This window comes from Leucopleurus acutus, assembly GCF_964270905.1.
Source record: "Leucopleurus acutus genome assembly, chromosome: 1".
NCBI classification, from domain to species: Eukaryota; Metazoa; Chordata; class Mammalia; order Artiodactyla; family Delphinidae; genus Leucopleurus; species Leucopleurus acutus.
Genome location: NC_139142.1, coordinates 190392123 through 190411450, shown reverse-complemented (window position 1 = coordinate 190411450; position 19328 = coordinate 190392123). Strand labels below are relative to the sequence as shown.

General features: G+C 36.1%; 1 protein-coding gene across 1 annotated transcript in view; it reads left to right on the top strand.

Moving 5' to 3' along the window:
• DNAJC1 (DnaJ heat shock protein family (Hsp40) member C1) overlaps positions 1–19328 on the top strand; it is a 206043-nt gene that overhangs the window by 93011 nt on the left and 93704 nt on the right. The window contains exon 7 of the mRNA XM_082847425.1: positions 8556–8646. Coding sequence (XP_082703551.1) covers positions 8556–8646 — 91 coding nt within the window. The remainder of the gene's footprint in view (positions 1–8555; positions 8647–19328) is intronic.

Sequence of the window (19328 nt, the reverse complement as noted above, 5' to 3'; positions counted from 1 at the left end):
TCGCATCTGGAGCATGTGGCTTCCTTGCTCCCTGTGGCAAGAGTAGAGAGCTGGAGGACTGCACAAGTTTTTTGATGTTGGGTTTGAAATGACACATGATATTTCTAACCGCAGCCCATCCAGAACTAGTCCCATAACCCCACCTAATTTCAAGAGAATAAGGGAATGTGGGGAAACAAATAGAATGTTGGGAAAGCACCACTCTCTCTTTCAATAATTCATTCAGCAAATTTTTTTTTTACTCTATTTTTTTAATTAGTTTTTATCAGAGTATGGTTGCTTTACAAAGCAAATATTTACTGAGTGCTTACTATGTGCTAAGTATTCTTTTAGGCTCTGGAAATACAAAAAATTTTCTAAAAAAGACCAAAATTCCTGTTCTCATGTAGTTTATATTCCTTATTTTGGGTGATATTCATAGATATTTTTACATATGCTTTAAGGGCAACTGCTTGTCTTATCATATAACCCCCATATATCCTAACAAAGTACAACACATATAATAGTGGTTCAGTAAGTAAGTATAAATAAATATTACTTTTTAAAGACCTTGTGCAGGAGCCCATGCTCTACAATTAGATAAAGAACCACTCATAATATATAAATTCTTTAAGTCATAGTTCTATAATGTAAAATCAATTCTCTGCTTGGTGTCTATGCAGACAAGCTTTGAGCCCTCCAAGAAATTTTAAGTATTAAGAGAATTGATTCTAGAGTAAAAACTTTTCCTCATGTTCCATCCATAAGGATTATAAGCTCCTCGAAGATAAGAACTCTTATGTTTGGAACAGTGTAAACTCTGTAGTTTTAATACAGTATTATGCAGCTAAACCTAGGCAGTCCAGAGCCCTGATTGATTAAGCATTCATTCACTCATTAAATACTTATTAAGCATCTATTATGTGCCAGGCAGTGTCTCCAAAGATGGATGAGAAGTTTATCCACAAGAAATTTATCCTTTCCTGTGTAGGTAAACTGGGGCTTATTCTGGGCTCAAAATGAGACTGTGTTTATTTTCCCTACTTGACAATGGTATTCACATGAATTAGCTTCTCTTGAAGAATGGGGTGGGGGGGAAGGTTGCAAACAACTGCTCTTATTCAACCTCTTTTGAATACATGACACCCCAACCCCCAATCCCTACCCCCCACCCCTGTCACTGGCCTGGTCTTTCTTGAATATTACCTGCAAAGCCAGTCTGTTTTATTTTCAGGTGATTATAATTATCAGCAAGCTCTTTTTTTGTATTTATCCAAAATCAAAACTTATCCCTAATCTTCTCATTTCCATTCCCTTTTAAATACAGTTTCAAGCCCAGATTCACAGACACAGAAGACAAACTTACGGTTACCAAAGGGGAAAGGGAGGAGGGGAGGGATAAATTAGGAGTATGAGGTTAACAGATATAAACTACTATACATAAAGTAGATATGCAACAAGGATTTACTGTATAGCACAGGGAACTATATTCAATATCGTATAATTACCTATAATAGAAAGTAATCTGAGTGTGTGTATATGTATATAGTTTCAAGGCCCCTCACCATTTGATCACTTTCCTTTTAAAGTCTTCCAGTTTGTCAGTGCATCTTAAAGTACGGGACAGCAAACTCTACAGAAGGATGGTTGGAACAAAGAGTTTGTTGAGTACAGTAGAATTATTTGAGATCGTAGGTTTATTAAAGAAGTAATGCTTCCTAGAGTGGACATATTGTAATTATAATTTGCAAGTACAAACAAGATATGAAGGAAAGAAAAAGCATGAGGAACATTTAAATAAATGCTTAGAAATGGGGCAAAAGGGAGATAGGATTCTTTGCCTAGAACAAACAGTGAGTGAGACAAGGGAATGTGTTAAAACTCTTGGAATTAGATGGAGTAGGTTAAGGTGATTGGGTGCATTGCAGTCCTCAGATAAGTGTGGTTTTGAATCTAATGCATATTTCCAAAAGGAATTTTTAGTGGAATTCTGTGCTGCAGCAGAAGGAAGAAACATTAGCAGAGAAATGTTCAGATTTGTTAGAACCACTAGGAAGGGATTGTCCAGCAAGAGGTTTTTGCACTGAGCTGAAGAGGGTTCAGGTAAAGAGAAGTCATGTAAGTGAGAAGATGCAGGATTCTGCAGGAGTTTTGGTTTACTATGAAGCAGGAAAATCTCACCTTGTCTTTGTGGTGGAGAATAAGGTTCTTGGCAAAATGATGAAGTAATAAAAATAGGTACCATATATAAGGCCTAACTGTGTGCAAGATGTTATTCTAAGTGTTTCCCATATATTAACACATTTAATCTTTCCAACAGCCTTATGAGTTAGGTACTTGTATTATCCCCGTTTGATGGATGAGAAAATTCGCCCATAGGAAAGTGAAGTAATGCTGAATGTCACATGGCTAGTGAGATGGCAAAGCCGAGATCTTAATCCAGGCAGCTTGACTCTGAAATCTGCCCTCTTCATCACTATATTCTATCTCATTCTATTATACTATGGTGTTTGATTTCAACTCGTCATCTTTCACACCTCATAAATAACTTATCTGTGCCCTTCTTACATGGTGCAACCCTTCCTACTTCCCTAAGGAGGCAATGCCTTCCTGACCATTTCCCTACTATTAGCAATTACTCTCTGGAAAGAAGCTAATAAGCCATTCATTCATTCATACTGAGGAACAAATGACTGATATGGTTTAATATAAAATAAGACTTTTCCAGGGTTGAGATTTTGGGGGTGCAGGGAGTGTTAAGGGACCATAAATTCTTAACCAAAACTCTGTTGAAATTTAAAGTAAATACGGGTAACCAAGAGATCACTGAAGAAATCAAAGAGGAAATCAAAAAGTACCTAGAAACAAATGACAATGAAAACACAACGACCCAAAACCTATGGGATGCAGCAAAAGCAGTTCTAAGAGGGAAGTTTATAGCAATACAGTCCTACCTTAAGAAACAAGAAACATCTCAAATAAACAACCTAACCTTACACCTAAAGCAATTAGAGAAAGAAGAACAAAAAAAACCCAAAGTTAGCAGAAGGAAAGAAATCATAAAGATCAGATCAGAAATAAATGAAAAAGAAAAAAAGGAAATGATAGCAAAGATCAATAAAACTAAAAGTTGGTTCTTTGAGAAGGTAAACAAAATTGAGAAACCATTAGTCAGACTCATCAAGAAAAAAAGGGAGAAGACTCAAATCAACAGAATTAGAAATGAAAAAGGAGAAGTAACAACTGACACTGCAGAAATACAAAGGATCATGAGAGATTACTACAAGCAACTATATGCCAATAAAATGGACAACCTGGAAGAAATGGACAAATTCTTAGAAATGCACAACTTTCCGTGACTGAACCAGGAAAAAATAGAAAATATGAACAGACCAATCACAAGCACTGAAATTGAGACTGTGATTAAAAATCTTCCAAAAAACAAAAGCCCAGGACCAGACGGCTTCACAGGCAAATTCTATCAAACATTTAGAGAAGAGCTAACACCTATCCTTCTCAAACCCTTCCTAAATATAGCAGAGGGAGGAACACTCCCAAACTCATTCTACAAGGCCACCATCACCCTGATACCAAAACCAGACAAAGATGTCACAAAGAAAACTACATGCCAATATCACTGATGAACATAGATGCAAAAATCCTCAACAGAATACTAGCAAACAGAATTCAGCAGCACGTTAAAAGGATCATACACCATGATCAACTGGGGTTTATCCCAGGAATGCAAGGATTCTTCAATATACGCAAATCAATCAACGTGATACACCATATTAATAAATTGAAGGAGGAAAACCATATGATCATCTCAATAGATGCAGAAAAAGCTTTCGACAAAATTCAATACCAATTTATGATAAAAACCCTCCAGAAAGTAGGCATAGAGGGAACTTTCCTCAACTTAATAAAGGCCATATATGACAAACCCACAGCCAACATCATTCTCAATGGTGAAACACCGAAACCATTTCCTCCAAGATCAGGAACAAGACAAAGTTGTGCACTCTCACCACTATTATTAGCCACAGCAATCAGAGAAGAAAAAGAAATAAAAGGAATCCAAATCGGAAAAGAAGAAGTAAACCTGTAACTGTTTGCAGATGACATGATACTATACATAGAGAATCCTAAATATGCTACCAGAAAACTACTAGAGCTAATCAATGAATTTGGTAAAGTAGCAGGATACAAAATTAATGCACAGAAATCTCTCACATTCCTATACACTAATGATGAAAAATCTGAAAATGAAATTAAGAAAACACTCCCATTTACTATTGCAACAAAAAGAATAAAATACCTAGGAATAAACCTACCTAAGGAGACAAAAGACCTGTATGCAGAAAACCATAAGACACTGATGAAAGAAATTAAAGATGATACAAATAGGTGGAGAGATATACCATGTTCTTGGATTGGAAGAGTCAACATTGTGAAAATGACTCTACTACCCAAAGCAATCTACAGATTCAATGCAATCCCTATCAAACTACCACTGGCATTTTTCACAGAACTAGAACAAAGAATTTCATAATTTGTATGGAAACACAGAAGACCCCAAATAGCCAAAGCAAACTTGAGAAAGAAAAAGAGATATGAAGGAATCAGGCTTCCAGACTTCACATTATACTACAAATCTACAGTAATCAAGACAGTATGGTACTGGCACAAAGACAGAAATATAGATCAGTGGAACAGAATAGAAAGCCCAGAGATACACCCACACACCTATGGTCACCTTATCTTTGATAAAGGAGGCAAGAATATACAATGGAGAAAAGACAGCCTCTTCAGTAAGTGGTGCTGGGAAAACTGGACAGCTACATGTAAAAATATGAAATTAGAACACTACCTAACACCATACACAAAAATATACTCTAAATGGATTAAAGACCTAAATGTAAGGCCAGACACTGTCAAACTCTTAGAGGAAAACATAGGCAGAACACTTTATGACATAAATCACAGCAAGATCCTTTTTGACCCACCTCCTAGAGAAATGGAAATAAAAATAAAAATAAACAAATGGGACCTAATGACACTAAAAAGCTTTTGCACAGCAAAGGAAACCATAACCAGGAAGAAAAGACAACCCTCAAAATGGGAGAAAATATTTGCAAATGAAGCAACTGACAAAGGATTAATCTCCAAAATTTACAAGCAGCTCATGCAGCTCAATATCAAAAAAACGAACAGCCCAGTCCAAAAATGGGCAGAAGACCTAAATAGATATTTCTCCAAAGAAGATATGCAGATTGCCAACAAACACATGAAAGAATGCTTAACATCATTAATCAGAGAAATGCAAATCAAAACTACAATGCTATAGCACCTCACACTGGCCAGAATGGCCATCATCAAAACATCTGCAAACAATAAATGCTGGAGAAGGTGTGGAGAAAAGGGAACCCTTTTGCACTGTTGGTGGGAATGTAAATTGATACAGCCACTATGGAGAACAGTATGGAAGTTCCTTAAAAAACTACAAATAGAACTACCATATAACCCAGCAATCCCACTACTGGGCATATACCCTGAGAAAACCATAACTCAAAAAGAGTCATGTACCACAATGTTCATTGCAGCTCTATTTACAATAGCCCAGAGGTGGAAACAACCTAAGTGTCCATCATCAGATGAATGGATAAAGAAGATGTGGCACATATATACAATGGAATATTACTCAGCCATAAAAAGAAACAAAATTGAGTTATTTGTAGTGAGGTGGATGGACCTAGAGTCTGTCATACAGAGTGAAGTAAGTCAGAAAGAGAAAAACAAATACCATATGCTAACACATATATATGGAATCTTAAAAAAAAAAAATGGTCATGAAGAACCTAGGGGCAAGACGGGAATAAAGACACAGACCTACTAGAGAATGGACTTGAGGACACGGGGAGGGGGACGGGTAAGTGTATATAGGGACATATATACACTACAAAATGTAAAATAGATAGCTAGTGGGAAGCGGTAGCATAGCATAGGGAGATCAGCTCAGTGCTTTGTGACCAGCTAGAAGAGTGGGATAAGGAGCGCAAAAGGGAGGGAGATGCAAGAGGGAAGAGATATGGGGATATAAAGCAGAAACTAACACACCATTGTAAAGCAATTATACTCCAATAAAAATGTTAAGAAAAAAAAGAAAAAACAAAATAAAGTAAATATGGGGACTTCCTTGGTGGTCCAGTGGCTAAGACTCTGCGCTCCCAATGTAAGGGGCCCTGGTTCGATCCCTGGTCAGGAGACTAGATCCCGCATGCCTCAACTAAGAGTTTGCGTGCTGCAACTAAAGATCCCACATGCCGCAACTAAGAAAATAATAATTAAAAAAATAAAGTAAATATGGGCATGGGAGGATAAGTCAGATGTATGACCTCTGTGCCCTTCAAATTATGCCATTATTTAGCTGGCCCAGGGCTTGTAGAAATCCTTCTGTGGGCTTCCCTGGTGGCGCAATGGTTGAGAATCCGCCTGCTGATGCAGGGGACACGGGTTCGTGCCCCGGTCCAGGAAGATCCCACATGCTGCGGAGCAGCTAGGCTTGTGAGACATGGCCACTGAGCCTGCGCATCCGGAGCCTGTGCTCCGCAACGGGAGAGGCCACAACAGTGAGAGGCCCGCATACTGCCAAAAAAAAAAAAAAAAAGAAATCCTTCTAGAAGAAGTGAGGTAGGAACCTAAAAGTGGGAATGGAAGGAATAAGAGGTATATCTTTATTATATTGATTCAGTAATTTTAGAAGTGCCCTGTTGTTTCCCTAATTAATTATCAAGTAAAAGGGTTCTGTTATAACCCCAAGAAACATAGACCCCAGGAGAAAGCTTAAATTTGAACAGTCATAGCTGAAAAGATATAATCCCATTCTAGGGTAGGTGTTCATGCATTTACATCTGAATTGAGGTAGAGCCAAGGATTGATTTTGTTCCTTAATTTCCTGCAGAAATAAAATCCTCTCAGACAGGTCTATGATTTATATGCTCTAGGAGTCATACAGTCTGGGAATGTTACTCTAGAGTTATCCTTGATATCTTTTTCTTATTCCACACCAGTCATTCATCAAGCTCTTTTACTTCTTTCTTTACTAGGTTTCTCATATATTTCAGTCTAGCTCAGTTCAAAGAATGCTTATTGAGTGCCTGTTTGATGCTAGATACTGTGCTCTGAGCATACAAGTAACCCTGTCTCAGATTTCTCATTTTCTAGAAGAGAATACAGCATGATACAAGCAACCATAGAAATGGGTTTAAATACAGAAGCAGTATACAGGAGAGAATTACTCTTCCAGGGAAGGTCAGAAAGACTTGCAAAAGAGGTGATGCTTGAATAGGGTTTTCAAGGATGAGTAGGAGTTCTTCAGAGTAATGGTAGGGGAGCAAAATGTTCTAGCTAGAATGCAAAGCATACAGAAAGACATGAAAGCATAGCACAGTGTAGCCTGGCAGCTACAAGTAGCATTGCTATAGAACAGATGGAGTTTGAGTCAAGGGGTGGTGGAAGATTATCTGTTTTTGCTTTTTTCACTGTCAGGATCTTCATATGCCTAGAGCACCAACTTGTTTATCTCCATCTCTGTGATTAAAGGCCTGGTCTTTTTTCGGTACTCTGCTAAAGTCTTACCTATCCTATTTGCCACTCCTTGAGACTTTAGCCACTGTATCTTGACACCTAAGTATTTGTGTATAGTGTGTGTCCTCAGTCCTCAACTCTCAGTGGAGTGACAACTTTCACTTGTATCTACATGGTCATAGAAGTTTCACAATCAGATTTGCATATAGTAATTTCGAAAATCTTTTGGAGTTAAGGGACTAATATGAAAATAGTGTTAGTACTTTGTTAGTCACAATAATATAATTTACTATGATATCAAATAATTCAGTTCAGCAAGTGTGTTTTTCTGCTCTCTGTCCATGCATAATACTGAGAAAATATACAATGGAAGAAAACAGGAAGAGGATACATCCCTTTCCTATCTGAGAGTAAAGGCTTTACTTAAACATATTTATACTCATGTAGTTTCTGGCTTTCATTAGTTCTCTAAGATAGAGAAATCGTAGATAACTGCTTATTCAGTTTCTTCTGTTCATCATAAAATTTGAAAGCATAAACGCAGAGGAAGACTACTTATTAAATGAATATACTGCTTTAAATAGTTTTTTTAATATTTATTTTATTTTTATTTATTTATTTTCCTTATTTTTTTTGGCTGCATCGGGTCTTAGTTACAGCATACAGGATCTTCCATTATGGCTTCCTTGCAGCACGCGGGTTTCTCTCTAGTTGTGGCGTGCAGATTTTCTCTTCTCTAGTTGTGGTGCACGGGCTCCAGGCAGCATGGGCTCTGTAGTTTGCGGCATGTGGGCTCTCTCATTGAGGTGTGCAAGCTTAGTAGTTGTGGTGCGCAGGCTTAGTTGCCCCGCAGCATGTGGGATCTTAGTTCCCCAGCCAGGCATTGAACCCGCGTCCCTGAATACACTGCTTTAAATTGAAGTTATGTGGAAAATACCATCAAAGCAAACTGACTTTTATGTTAATTTATTTGTTACTTCTTTTTTCAGGATGCTGGGCAGTTTTATGCTAAATATAAAGAAACAAGATTGAAGGAAAAGGAAGATGCATTGACTAGAGCTGAACTTGAAACACTTCAAAGTGAGTTTTAAACATTTTCTTACTGTATTAACTATATTATATAAAACTGATTATTTAAATTTGGATTTTCCCTTAAATTCAACAGTAATTAAATTTTCTGTGCTTTCTTTGCTACTCTGTAAATGGAGTTACTTGTACTTAATATACTATATGTGGAAAATACTATATTAGTAATTTCTGAACCACCCACAGCTCAATATCAGGAGGGGTAAAATTAACATGGGGTCATATAGTTCCTTTAATCTGAGAGGCATCCAAAATCTAGAAAGTCCTTAAATACTCCAGTGCTGCAGTTGTCATTGCTATTTAGTGCTGAGTCTATCCAGTTGATCCCCAGCTTGCTGTATTACAGTAGTAAACAGGAAGCCTGAAAATGTCAATGATTTTTGTTTTGAAAGCCTTTGTTTCATTTGTATTATTGTTATATAACATGAAAAACCTTGGCTAAAGTGTCAGTATGTTGAAATCTTCCATTGAACACTAAAGACAGCTCTTGCTGATTTTAGGAAAAGTTGAACATACTATTAAAGAAGACATTTTACCAGCCCTGGTCTTTTTGTCTAAGTTTGTATATCTACATCTTTCCCACACATATACATTCTGTCCCTTTACGTTGCTTTATCTTTATCCAGAGCATTTAACGCTACTTAACTTTAATTTAAGTATTCATTTTGTTTACTCTCTGGTCCCCCCAATAGAATGTAAGCTTCATGAGGGTAAGGACTTTATCTGTTTTGTTCACTGTTATGACTATCCAAGGACCTTAAAGAGTCCCTGGCACATAGTAGGTTCTCAGTAGGTAATTGTTGACTGAATTCATGGAGGTGAAGTCTATTTTTTAAAAAATTCCAATATGAATGTTTTTGGTTCAGACTTCATTTCTGAATGCTGTGCATGGTACCAATCTGGGCACAGAAGACAGTGTAAACACCCTTAATACCTGGTCACTTCATGCCTATAAATGTATATAAATACACAGCATGTGTAGTTTAGAAAACAACTTGTGTGCTTTTAAGGGTATACAGTAAAAGCTTTTCTGCAGCGCATAGAAGTCATTTAGCCAAATCAAACTGGAAAAGAGCAACTGTGGTATTAGTATACCACGCATTCGGTTCACACTTTCAGTATATATAGAAAAATGGTCATGGCCATTTCCCTTCATATACTGAAAGTCTAGCTTTCTGTCTTTACCCTGACGCTGACCGTGGTTTGAGAATAGAGGAGAATTATGTTCTCTCCAAACCCAAAGAGTACACTGCTACTACCTAAATGTGTGACTTTGAGGGTTTTACTTTCCTTATCTGTCAGAAAAACATGTTGGACTAGATGATCCCAGTATTAGTTTTCTATTTTTGTGCTAACAAATGGCCACAAATTTAGTGGCTTAAACATAAATGTATTATCTTATAGTTTTATGGCTCAGAGTCTGACATGAGTCTCGCTGGGCTAAAATCAAGGTTATCAAGCAAGGCTGCATTCCTTTTCCAGCTTCTAGAGGCCTTCCACACTCCTTGGATCTTGGCCCCCTTCCTCTTTCTTCAGATCCAGCAATGTTTCATCTCTCTGACTCTTCTGTTGTCACATCTCTGGCTGATCATAACTGGGAAAAGTTCTCTGCTTTTAAGGACTTGTGATTATATTGGGCCAACTTGGATAATTCAAGATAGTCTCCTATCTCAAGCTTAATCACATCTACAAAGTCTCTTTTGCCATGTAAGGTAAAATATTCCCAGGTTTTGGGGATTAGAACATGGTCATGGTTAGGGGACCATTTTTTGCCTTATACAACCTTCAGGTGTCTGGGCAGCTTTAGAACAGGGACTTTCTTTTTCATCTTTGTGTCTGCAGCATTGAATATAGTGTCCTGGCACAGAGTAAATGTTTAATAAATGGATGAATGACTAAATATATGAATTAATATAATCCCATGAATATTAATGAGTGTTAATATTAGTGAAGAAGAAAACAAACTTACGGTTACCGGAGGGAAAGGGGTGGGGAGGGATAAATTGGGAGATTGGGATTGACATATACACACTGCTCTATATAAAACAGATAATAAGGACCTACTGTTTAGCACAGGGAACTCTTCTCAATACTCTGTAATGACCTATATGGGAAAAGAATCTAAAAAAGAGTGGATATATGTATATGTATAGCTGATTGACTTTGCTGTACAGCAGAAACCAACACAGCATTTTAAATCAATACTCCAATAAAAAATAAAGTTTCAACAGTTACAAACACAAAATAATATTCAGATAAACTATATCATTGTTTAAAGCAGACTTCTGTTTAAGAGGAAAGTTTAGGATGTTAGAGAATTACGTATTAAGGTTGACTGATGTGTGTTTTGCAGAGCAGAGTAAGGGTGGACAAATGATTATTATTGTTATATTAAACCAAAGATTGAAACAGAAGTTGATGTTAGAGCAATTGTTGAAATAGTTTTAATTAAATTGAATAAATCAATGAATAAATGAAACTTTAAATGTAATTTTTATATAATTGTTACTTTTAAGTAAAACTGTTACATAAAAATTTTCTAAGCCTTTTAAGACTAGTCAAAAGGAAGGGGGCGGGGAAGGGGCTTCCCTGGTGGCGCAGTGGTTGAGAGTCTGCCTGCCGATGCAGGGGACACAGGTTCGAGCCCTGGTCCTGGAAGATCCCACATGCCGCGGAGCGGCTGGGCCCGTGAGCCATGGCCGCTGAGCCTGCGCGTCCGGAGCCTGTGCTCCGCAACGGAAGAAGCCACAACAGTGAGAGGCCCGCGTACCGCAAAAAAAAAAAAAAAAAAAAAGGAGGGGGGGAAATGACATTTACAAGAAAAGAGAAAAATATCAAACTAAACCAAAATTTACCTATAGAGGCAGTATGAATACACTAATTTCATTGCTTTCGTAGTCATGCTTTCATGACTGTTTTTCCAAAATTGTTTAGAGACTTTTATTCTGCCTAAGAATTTGATAATAATTCTCAAGCAGATTTGATAATGCTCTTTTAAAAAAATTTTTTTTAATTTTTATTTTTAAATTGAAGTAGAGTTGATTTACAATGTTTCAGTTATACAGCAAAGTTATTCAGCTACACATATACATATATGTCTATTCTTTTTAAGATTCTTTTCCATTACAGGTTATTGTAAGGTATTTAATATAATTCCTTGTGCTATACAGTAGGTCCTTGTTGTTTATCTATTTTATATATAGAGGTGTATATCTGTTCATCTCAAAGACCAAATTTATCCCTCTCTCTCTTTCCCCCTGCTAACTGTAAGTTTTTCTATGTCTGGGAGTCTCTTTCTGTTTTGTAAATAAGTTCATTTGTATCATTTTCTTTAGATTCCACATATAAGTGGTATCATATGATATTCGTTATAATAATTTGTTATTATTTAATAAAAATATTGTGTAAAGAAACATTAATTTTAAAATAGGTAAGTATCTGAAAACTCTGTAAGCCAGGAAAAATGTGTGATAGTCTTCTAAAAAGGTGGAAAATTCATTACTAGCTTATGGTTTCTTGAAACTGAAAATGAGGAAATTAAATGCCAGAAACTTTATTAAAAACAATACTCATCCTAGGCTCTGAGTAATAAGACTTCTGTCGCTCATGTTTTGATATCAGTAGTATATTTAGAAAAGGTGATGGTATCAACATTAAGAATGTTAAAGAACAGTCACATTACTCTTAATAACGTCAAAAGCTGTCATGTATTTTTAAATGTAGTCTCTAATGGTTACATGCAAAGAATCTTTTAATTAATTTTGTTAACTTCATTACAGTGTTCTACATTGTATACTTTAGAACTAATACATAAAGGCCCCAGATCCCCCAGTGTGCATTTCATTTGCCCCCATCCTTCTTAATTTTAAAGACCATCATTGGAATACTGAGTTCATAATAACATTTCCATCTGCTTAATTGAGTAAATTCATCTCATGCAGATTAACAATAGCTATTTTATGCTGCCTGTTTTTCATGACCTAATTGCTAATCTGCCCTCAAGTCTATTTGCTTTACTGCTGAGATTGTGCAGAGTCCTCTAAGAGCTACACTAGAACTACACTGAGTAGGGTGTGGTGGTGTTACTTGCTGAAATGGTATTTTAGGGGGGAAATCTGAAAAGGGTAATTTCTTAAAAATAAATATCGTTCTTCTGGGAAGTCTTTATGGAAAAAAATGTGATGATTTATTTGGACATTTTTGAGCATTTCTTTCTTTATTATAAACTTTTAATCAATTTTATGTTTTAGGTTTAAATCCAAGTTGAATATTTATAAATATAAGACTTTTTCAGTGTTAATAATATTTTTATACATTCTCTAATTGTATGAGTTTTATTCTAAGTCAATAGATGTGAGTTCTAAGTACTATAATGAAACAGCCCATATCGTGAATGGAAAAAAATGAGTTATTTTATGAAGAAATTGATTGTAAAGGTTAAAATTTGAATAGAGAAAAGAGGGGAGGCAGGGTAGAAGGAAAACGCAATATTTCCCTTTTTTACTGTGTACTTTATATGAGTTAAGAACAAAAGCAAAATCAAATAACCAAAACCCTACTGTCAAGTACTTCTTTTTTGTCTACAGAGATAATCATTCCAGACATTATATTTTTCTTCTTGTTGTGTGGTCCCCACTCCATGCCCCAGTGATGGCCTAAGTAGGGGTGCCAAGGGGACAGTAAGAACATGGTAGACAGAATATATCTCTTTAGGGTGGCAGGCTGGGAAAACATTCACCTTCCCTAAGGTAATGGAAGACTGGTTTTCTAGAAAACTTAGGTTCATGAGGAAAGGAGTTGCTAGTGCTGATTTGTAAGCTAATTCAGGGGTTGATGGAGAAGGAGGACAAAGGAGGTAGGGCAGATGTAATCCCAATGGGTTCGAACATTTTTCCTTTGGTAATATAGGGTGCTCATGGATGGGAGATTACTCTCTGAGATAATTTATGAAAAGGCATATGACACATCGCTAGCTCCAGTACATTTGGAAACATGACCAAATAGAAACTCTGTACCTTAACTTATTATATAGTAAAACCTGATAGGAGCCCTAGCCCCAAGAGTTTATATGTAGGCAAAGAATATCTTTAAAATAGTATTATTTCCTACGTACCTTGTTCTAATAACAATGGAATGTGAATTTTTAAAATCATATAGCTCAAATACAAATTACAGTTGCCTCGATATTTCATAATCATAATGCTGTGATGCTTAAATATAATGCAATCTCAGTTTTCTCACTGAAATGATTCAAAAAAGCATTTATTTAAGTTAATATATAAACAATTATGGCTATAGATTAACTGGTCAAATTTCAACTAAAATTTTACTTACTAATCTGGAAATGAGTACCTATTTAATGTAACTGTATATAAAATGATACATCACTTTATAAGATCCATGCAGGCAGGTATTTTCATCTCTCTTGTTTATAGTCATAACCCCAGCACCTAGAATAATGCCAGGCATGTGGTAGCTCCTCAGTAACTATTAACTGAATGAATTAATGAATTTAGAAATACCGTTTTGCTCTTTTCTACTTCATACTTCTTAAAGCAATTTATTTAAACTCTTCAGTAACATTTTTGACAAGAGGATTCTTGTCATCAGTAAAACTACTTTTTGAGTCATCAACACAGAGTAAATCATCTTTATTTCCATATATAATGAGGTGTGATCTTTTTGATTCCATGTATGAGACTGACAGTGAAAATTTTATTCCAAGTCACAATTCATCTAATACTAGGATTTTTTCCTTTTTTTAAAATATATGATTGTTACAATAAAACCGATGTATTGCTTTATCCTCTCAATAATTTTCGTTGTGGTAAAATATACATAACAAAATTTACCATCTTAACCATTTCTAAGTACAGCAGAGTTCAGTGGTATTAAATATATTCATAATGTACAACCATTACCCCCCTCCATCTCCCGTAGCTCTTTTCATCTTGCAAAACTGAAACTGTACCCGTTAAATAATGACTCCCCATTCTCACCTCCACCCACCCTGTGGCAACCACTGTTCTGTGATTTCAACTACTCTAAGTATCTCACATAAGTCTAATCATACAGTATTTATCTTTTTGTGATTGGCTTATTTCACTTTGCATAATGTCCTCAAGATTCATCCATGTTGTGGCATATGTCAGAATTTCCTTCCTTTTTCAGGCTGAATAATATTCCATTGTATGTATATACCACATTTTGTTTATCCATTCATCTGTCAATGAACACTTGGGTTGCTTCCACTTTTTAGCTGTTGTGCATACTACTACTGTGAACTTGGGTGTACAGATATCTCTTTGAGTCCCTGGTTTCAGCTCTTCTGGATATATATCCAGAAGTGGAATTGCTGGATCATACGATAATTCTATTTTTACTTTTTTTTAGGAACCTCCATAATGTTTTCCATAGCACTGTACCATTTTACATTCTCAGCAACAGTGCACAGAGTTCCAATTTCTCCATATCCTTGCCAATGCTTTTTATTTTCTGGGGATTTTGTGTGTGTGTGTGTGTGTGTGTGTGTGTGTGTTTCCTATAGCCATCCTATTGCGTGTTTCTTTGGAGAAATTACTATTCAAGCCCTGTACCCAATTTTTTTTTTTTTCTGCTTTTTTTTTTTTTTTAACATCTTTATTGGAGTATAATTGCTTTACAATGGTATGTTAGTTTCAGCTTCACAACAAAATGAATCAGTTATATATATACATATATTCCCATATCTCTTCCCGCTTGCGTCTCCCTCCCTCCCACCCTCCCTATCCCACCCCTCCAGGCGGTCACAAAGCACCGAGCTGATCTCCCTGTGCTATGCGGCTGCTTCCCACTAGCTATCTACCTTACGTTTGGTAGTGTATATATGTCCATGCCTCTTTATCGCTTTGTCACCGTTTACCCTTCCCCCTCCCCATAGCCTCAAGTCCATTCTCTAGTAAGTCTGTGTCTTTATTCCTGTTTCACCCCTAGGTTTTTCATGACATTTTTTTTTTTTTTAAATTCCATATATATGTGTTAGCATACGGTATTTGTCTCTCTCTTTCTGACTTACTTCACTCTGTATGACAGACTCTAGGTCTATCCACCTCATTACAAATAGCTCAATTTCGTCTCTTTTTATGGCTGAGTAATATTCCATTGTATATATGTGCCACATCTTCTTTATCCATTCATCCGATGATGGACACTTAGGTTGTTTCCATCTCTGGGCTATTGTAAATAGAGCTGCAATGAACATTTTGTGTACCCAATTTTGAATCAGATTGTTTGTTGTTGAGTTTTAGAAGTTTTCTATATATTCTGTATATTATTCCTTATCAGATACATGATTTGCAAATATTTTCTCCTATTATATGGGTTGCCTTTTTACTATGTTGATATTCTCTTTTGATGCACAAATTTTTTTAATTTTAATGAAGTCTAATTTGTCTATTTTTTCTTTCATTGCCTGTGCCTTTGGTGTCATATCAAAGAAATCACTGCCAAATCCAGTGTCATGAAGCTTTTGCCCTATATTTTCTTGGAAGACCTTTAGAGTTTTAGTTCTTAGACTTAGGTAATTGATCCATTTTGAGTTAGTTTTTATATATGGTGTTGGGTAAGGGTCCAACTTCTTTATTTTCACATGGTATCTAGCTTTCCCAGCACCATTTGCCTAACTGTTGCTATTTTTGTTTTAATTTTTCTTTTTTTTAAATTTTGACTGTGCCGTGCAGCTTGTAGGATCTCAGTTCCCTGACCAGGGATTGAACCCGGGTCACAGCAGTGAAAGCGCCAAATACTAACCACTAGACCACCAGGGAACTCCCGTGAACTGTTGCTTTTCTATTTAACTTTTTACTTTGAAATAATTATAGATTCATAGGAAGTTGCAAAGATAGTACAGAGAGGTCCCATGTACCCTCCTCGCAGTTTCCCCCATTGGTTATCTTATATAAGTATAGTATAATATCAAAACTAGGAACTGACATTGATAGAAAATGTATGTATAGTTCTCTGCCATTTTATCACATGCTTATATTAATGTAGCCACCACCCCAATTATCCACTACTGCTTTATCATCACAACCATCACCTTCTCCCATCCCCCCATTATCCCTAACACCTGGCAATTACTAATCTATTTTTCATCTGTCTAACATTGTAATTTAGACTGTATGATTTAGAGAATGTGAATTCGAGAACCATACAGTGTCTCATACCTTTTGAGACTGGCTTTTTTCACTCATTGTATTGCCTTTGGGATTTATCCAAGTTGTTCCGTGTGTCAGTAATTCATTTCCTTTTATTAATGAATAATATTCCATAGTATGGATGTACCACCATTTGTTTAACCATTCACCTATTGTAGGACATTTTGGTGGTTCATGGTTTTTGACCGTTACAAATAAGGCTGCTATGAACAGTCATATGTGAACCCAGAAGTGCAATTGCTGGGTCATATGATAAGTTTATGTTTAGAGTTTTAAGAAATTGCCAAACTATTTTCCAGAGTTCCCGTACCATGTTATACTCCTACCGGCATTGTGTGAGAGATTTAGGCTCTTTGCAGCCTCACCAGAATTTGATATTCTCACTATTTTTTATTTTAGCTATTCTGATAGGTGTGTAGAGATATCTCACCATGGTCTTAACTTGCATTTTCCTAATGGATAGGGATGTTGAAGCATCTTTTCACGTGCTTATTTGCCACGTGTATATCGTCTTCAGTAAAATCTTTCTTCATGCCTTTGGCTTGTTTTCTAATTGGATTTTTTTTTTCCACTATTGAGTTTTAAGAGTCCTTCATATATACGTTCTAGATATGATTCCTCTTTTAGATATGTTTACTAATATGAAATCTTGATTATTGCAGCTCTACAATAATCTCAAAATTAGGTAGAGTGATTCTTCCCACTTTCTTCTTCTTTTTCAAAATGTTTTAGTTATTCTAGTTCCTTTGCCTTTCCATGTAAGTTTTAGGGTAATCTTGTGTGTATCTACAAAAAAAAATCTTGCTGGAATTTTGATACGAATTACGTTAAACTTGTATATCAATTTGGGGAGAATTGACCTATTTACTGTGTTGAATATATCTCTTCATTTATTTATATCTTCATTAATTTCTTTAGTGTTTTATAGTTTTTAGCTTACAAATCATGTATGTATCTTCTTAGATTTACATCTGTTTCTTTTTTTTTTATTTTGAGTGATTAAATGGTATTGGGTTTTTAATTTCAGTCTCCAAATGTTTAAGTAAAGAAATTCAGTTGAATTTTGTATGTAGATATTGTATCCTGCACCTTTTCGGATTTACATATTAGTTCTAGGAATTTTTATGTAGATTCTTTGCATTTTCTATGTAGTCAGTCATGTCAGTATGACAATAGGATAATTTTATTTTTTTCCTTTTTAATTTGTATGCATTTTATTTCCTTTTCATGCCATATTTTGCTATCTAGAACTTCCAGAACTATGTTGAACATGAGTGGGGAGACAGGGCATCCTTCTTCTGTTCTAAACCTTAGGGGGGAAGCATTTAGTGTTATACCATTAAGTAGGGTGTTAGCTGTATGTTTTTTTGTTGTTGTTGTTGTTAACATCTTTATTGGGGTATAATTGCTTTACAATGGTGTGTTAGTTTCTGCTTTATAACAAAGTGAATCAGATATACATATACATATGTTCCCATATCTCTTCCCTCGTGCGTCTCCCTCCCTCCCATCCTCCCTATCCCACCCCTCCAGGCGGTCACAAAGCACCGAGCCGATATCCCTGTGCCATGTGGCTGCTTCCCACTAGCTATCTACCTTACGTTTGTTAGTGTATATATGTCCATGACTCCCTCTCGCTCTGTCACAGCTCACCCTTCCCCCTCCCCATATCCTCAAGTCTGTTCTCCAGTAGGTCTGTGTCTTTATTCCTGTCTTACCCTTAGATTCTTCATGACATTTTTTTTCCTTAAATTCCATATATATGTGTTAGCATACGGTATTTGTCTTTTTCTTTCTGACTTACTTCACTCTGTATGACAGACTCTAGGTCTATCCACCTCATTACAAATAGCTCAATTTCGTTTCTTTTTATGGCTGAGTAATATTCCGTTGTATATATGTGCTACAACTTCTTTATCCATTCATCCGATGATGGGCACTTAGGTTGTTTCCATCTCCGGGCTATTGTAAATAGAGCTGCAATGAACATTTTGGTACGTGACTCTTTTTGAATTTTGGTTTTCTCAGGGTATATGCCAAGTAGTGGGATTGCTGGGTCATATGGTAGTTCTATTTGTAGTTTTTGAAGGAACCTCCATACTGTTCTCCATAGTGGCTGAACCAATTCACATTCCCACCAGCAGTGCAAGAGTGTTCCCTTTTCTCCACACCCTCTCCAGCATTTATTGTTTCTAGATTTTTTGATGATGGCCATTCTGACTGGTGTGAGATGATATCTCATTGTAGGTTTGATTTGCATTTCTCTAATGATTAATGATGTTGAGCATTCTTTCATGTGTTTGTTGTCAGTCTGTATATCTTCTTTGGAGAAATGTCTATTTAGGTCTTCTGCCCATTTTTGGATTGGGTTGTTTGTTTTCTTGTTATTGAGCTGCAGGAGCTGCTTGTAAATTTTGGAGATTAATCCTTTGTCAGTTGCTTCATTTGAAAATATTTTCTCCCATTTTGAGGGTTGTCTTT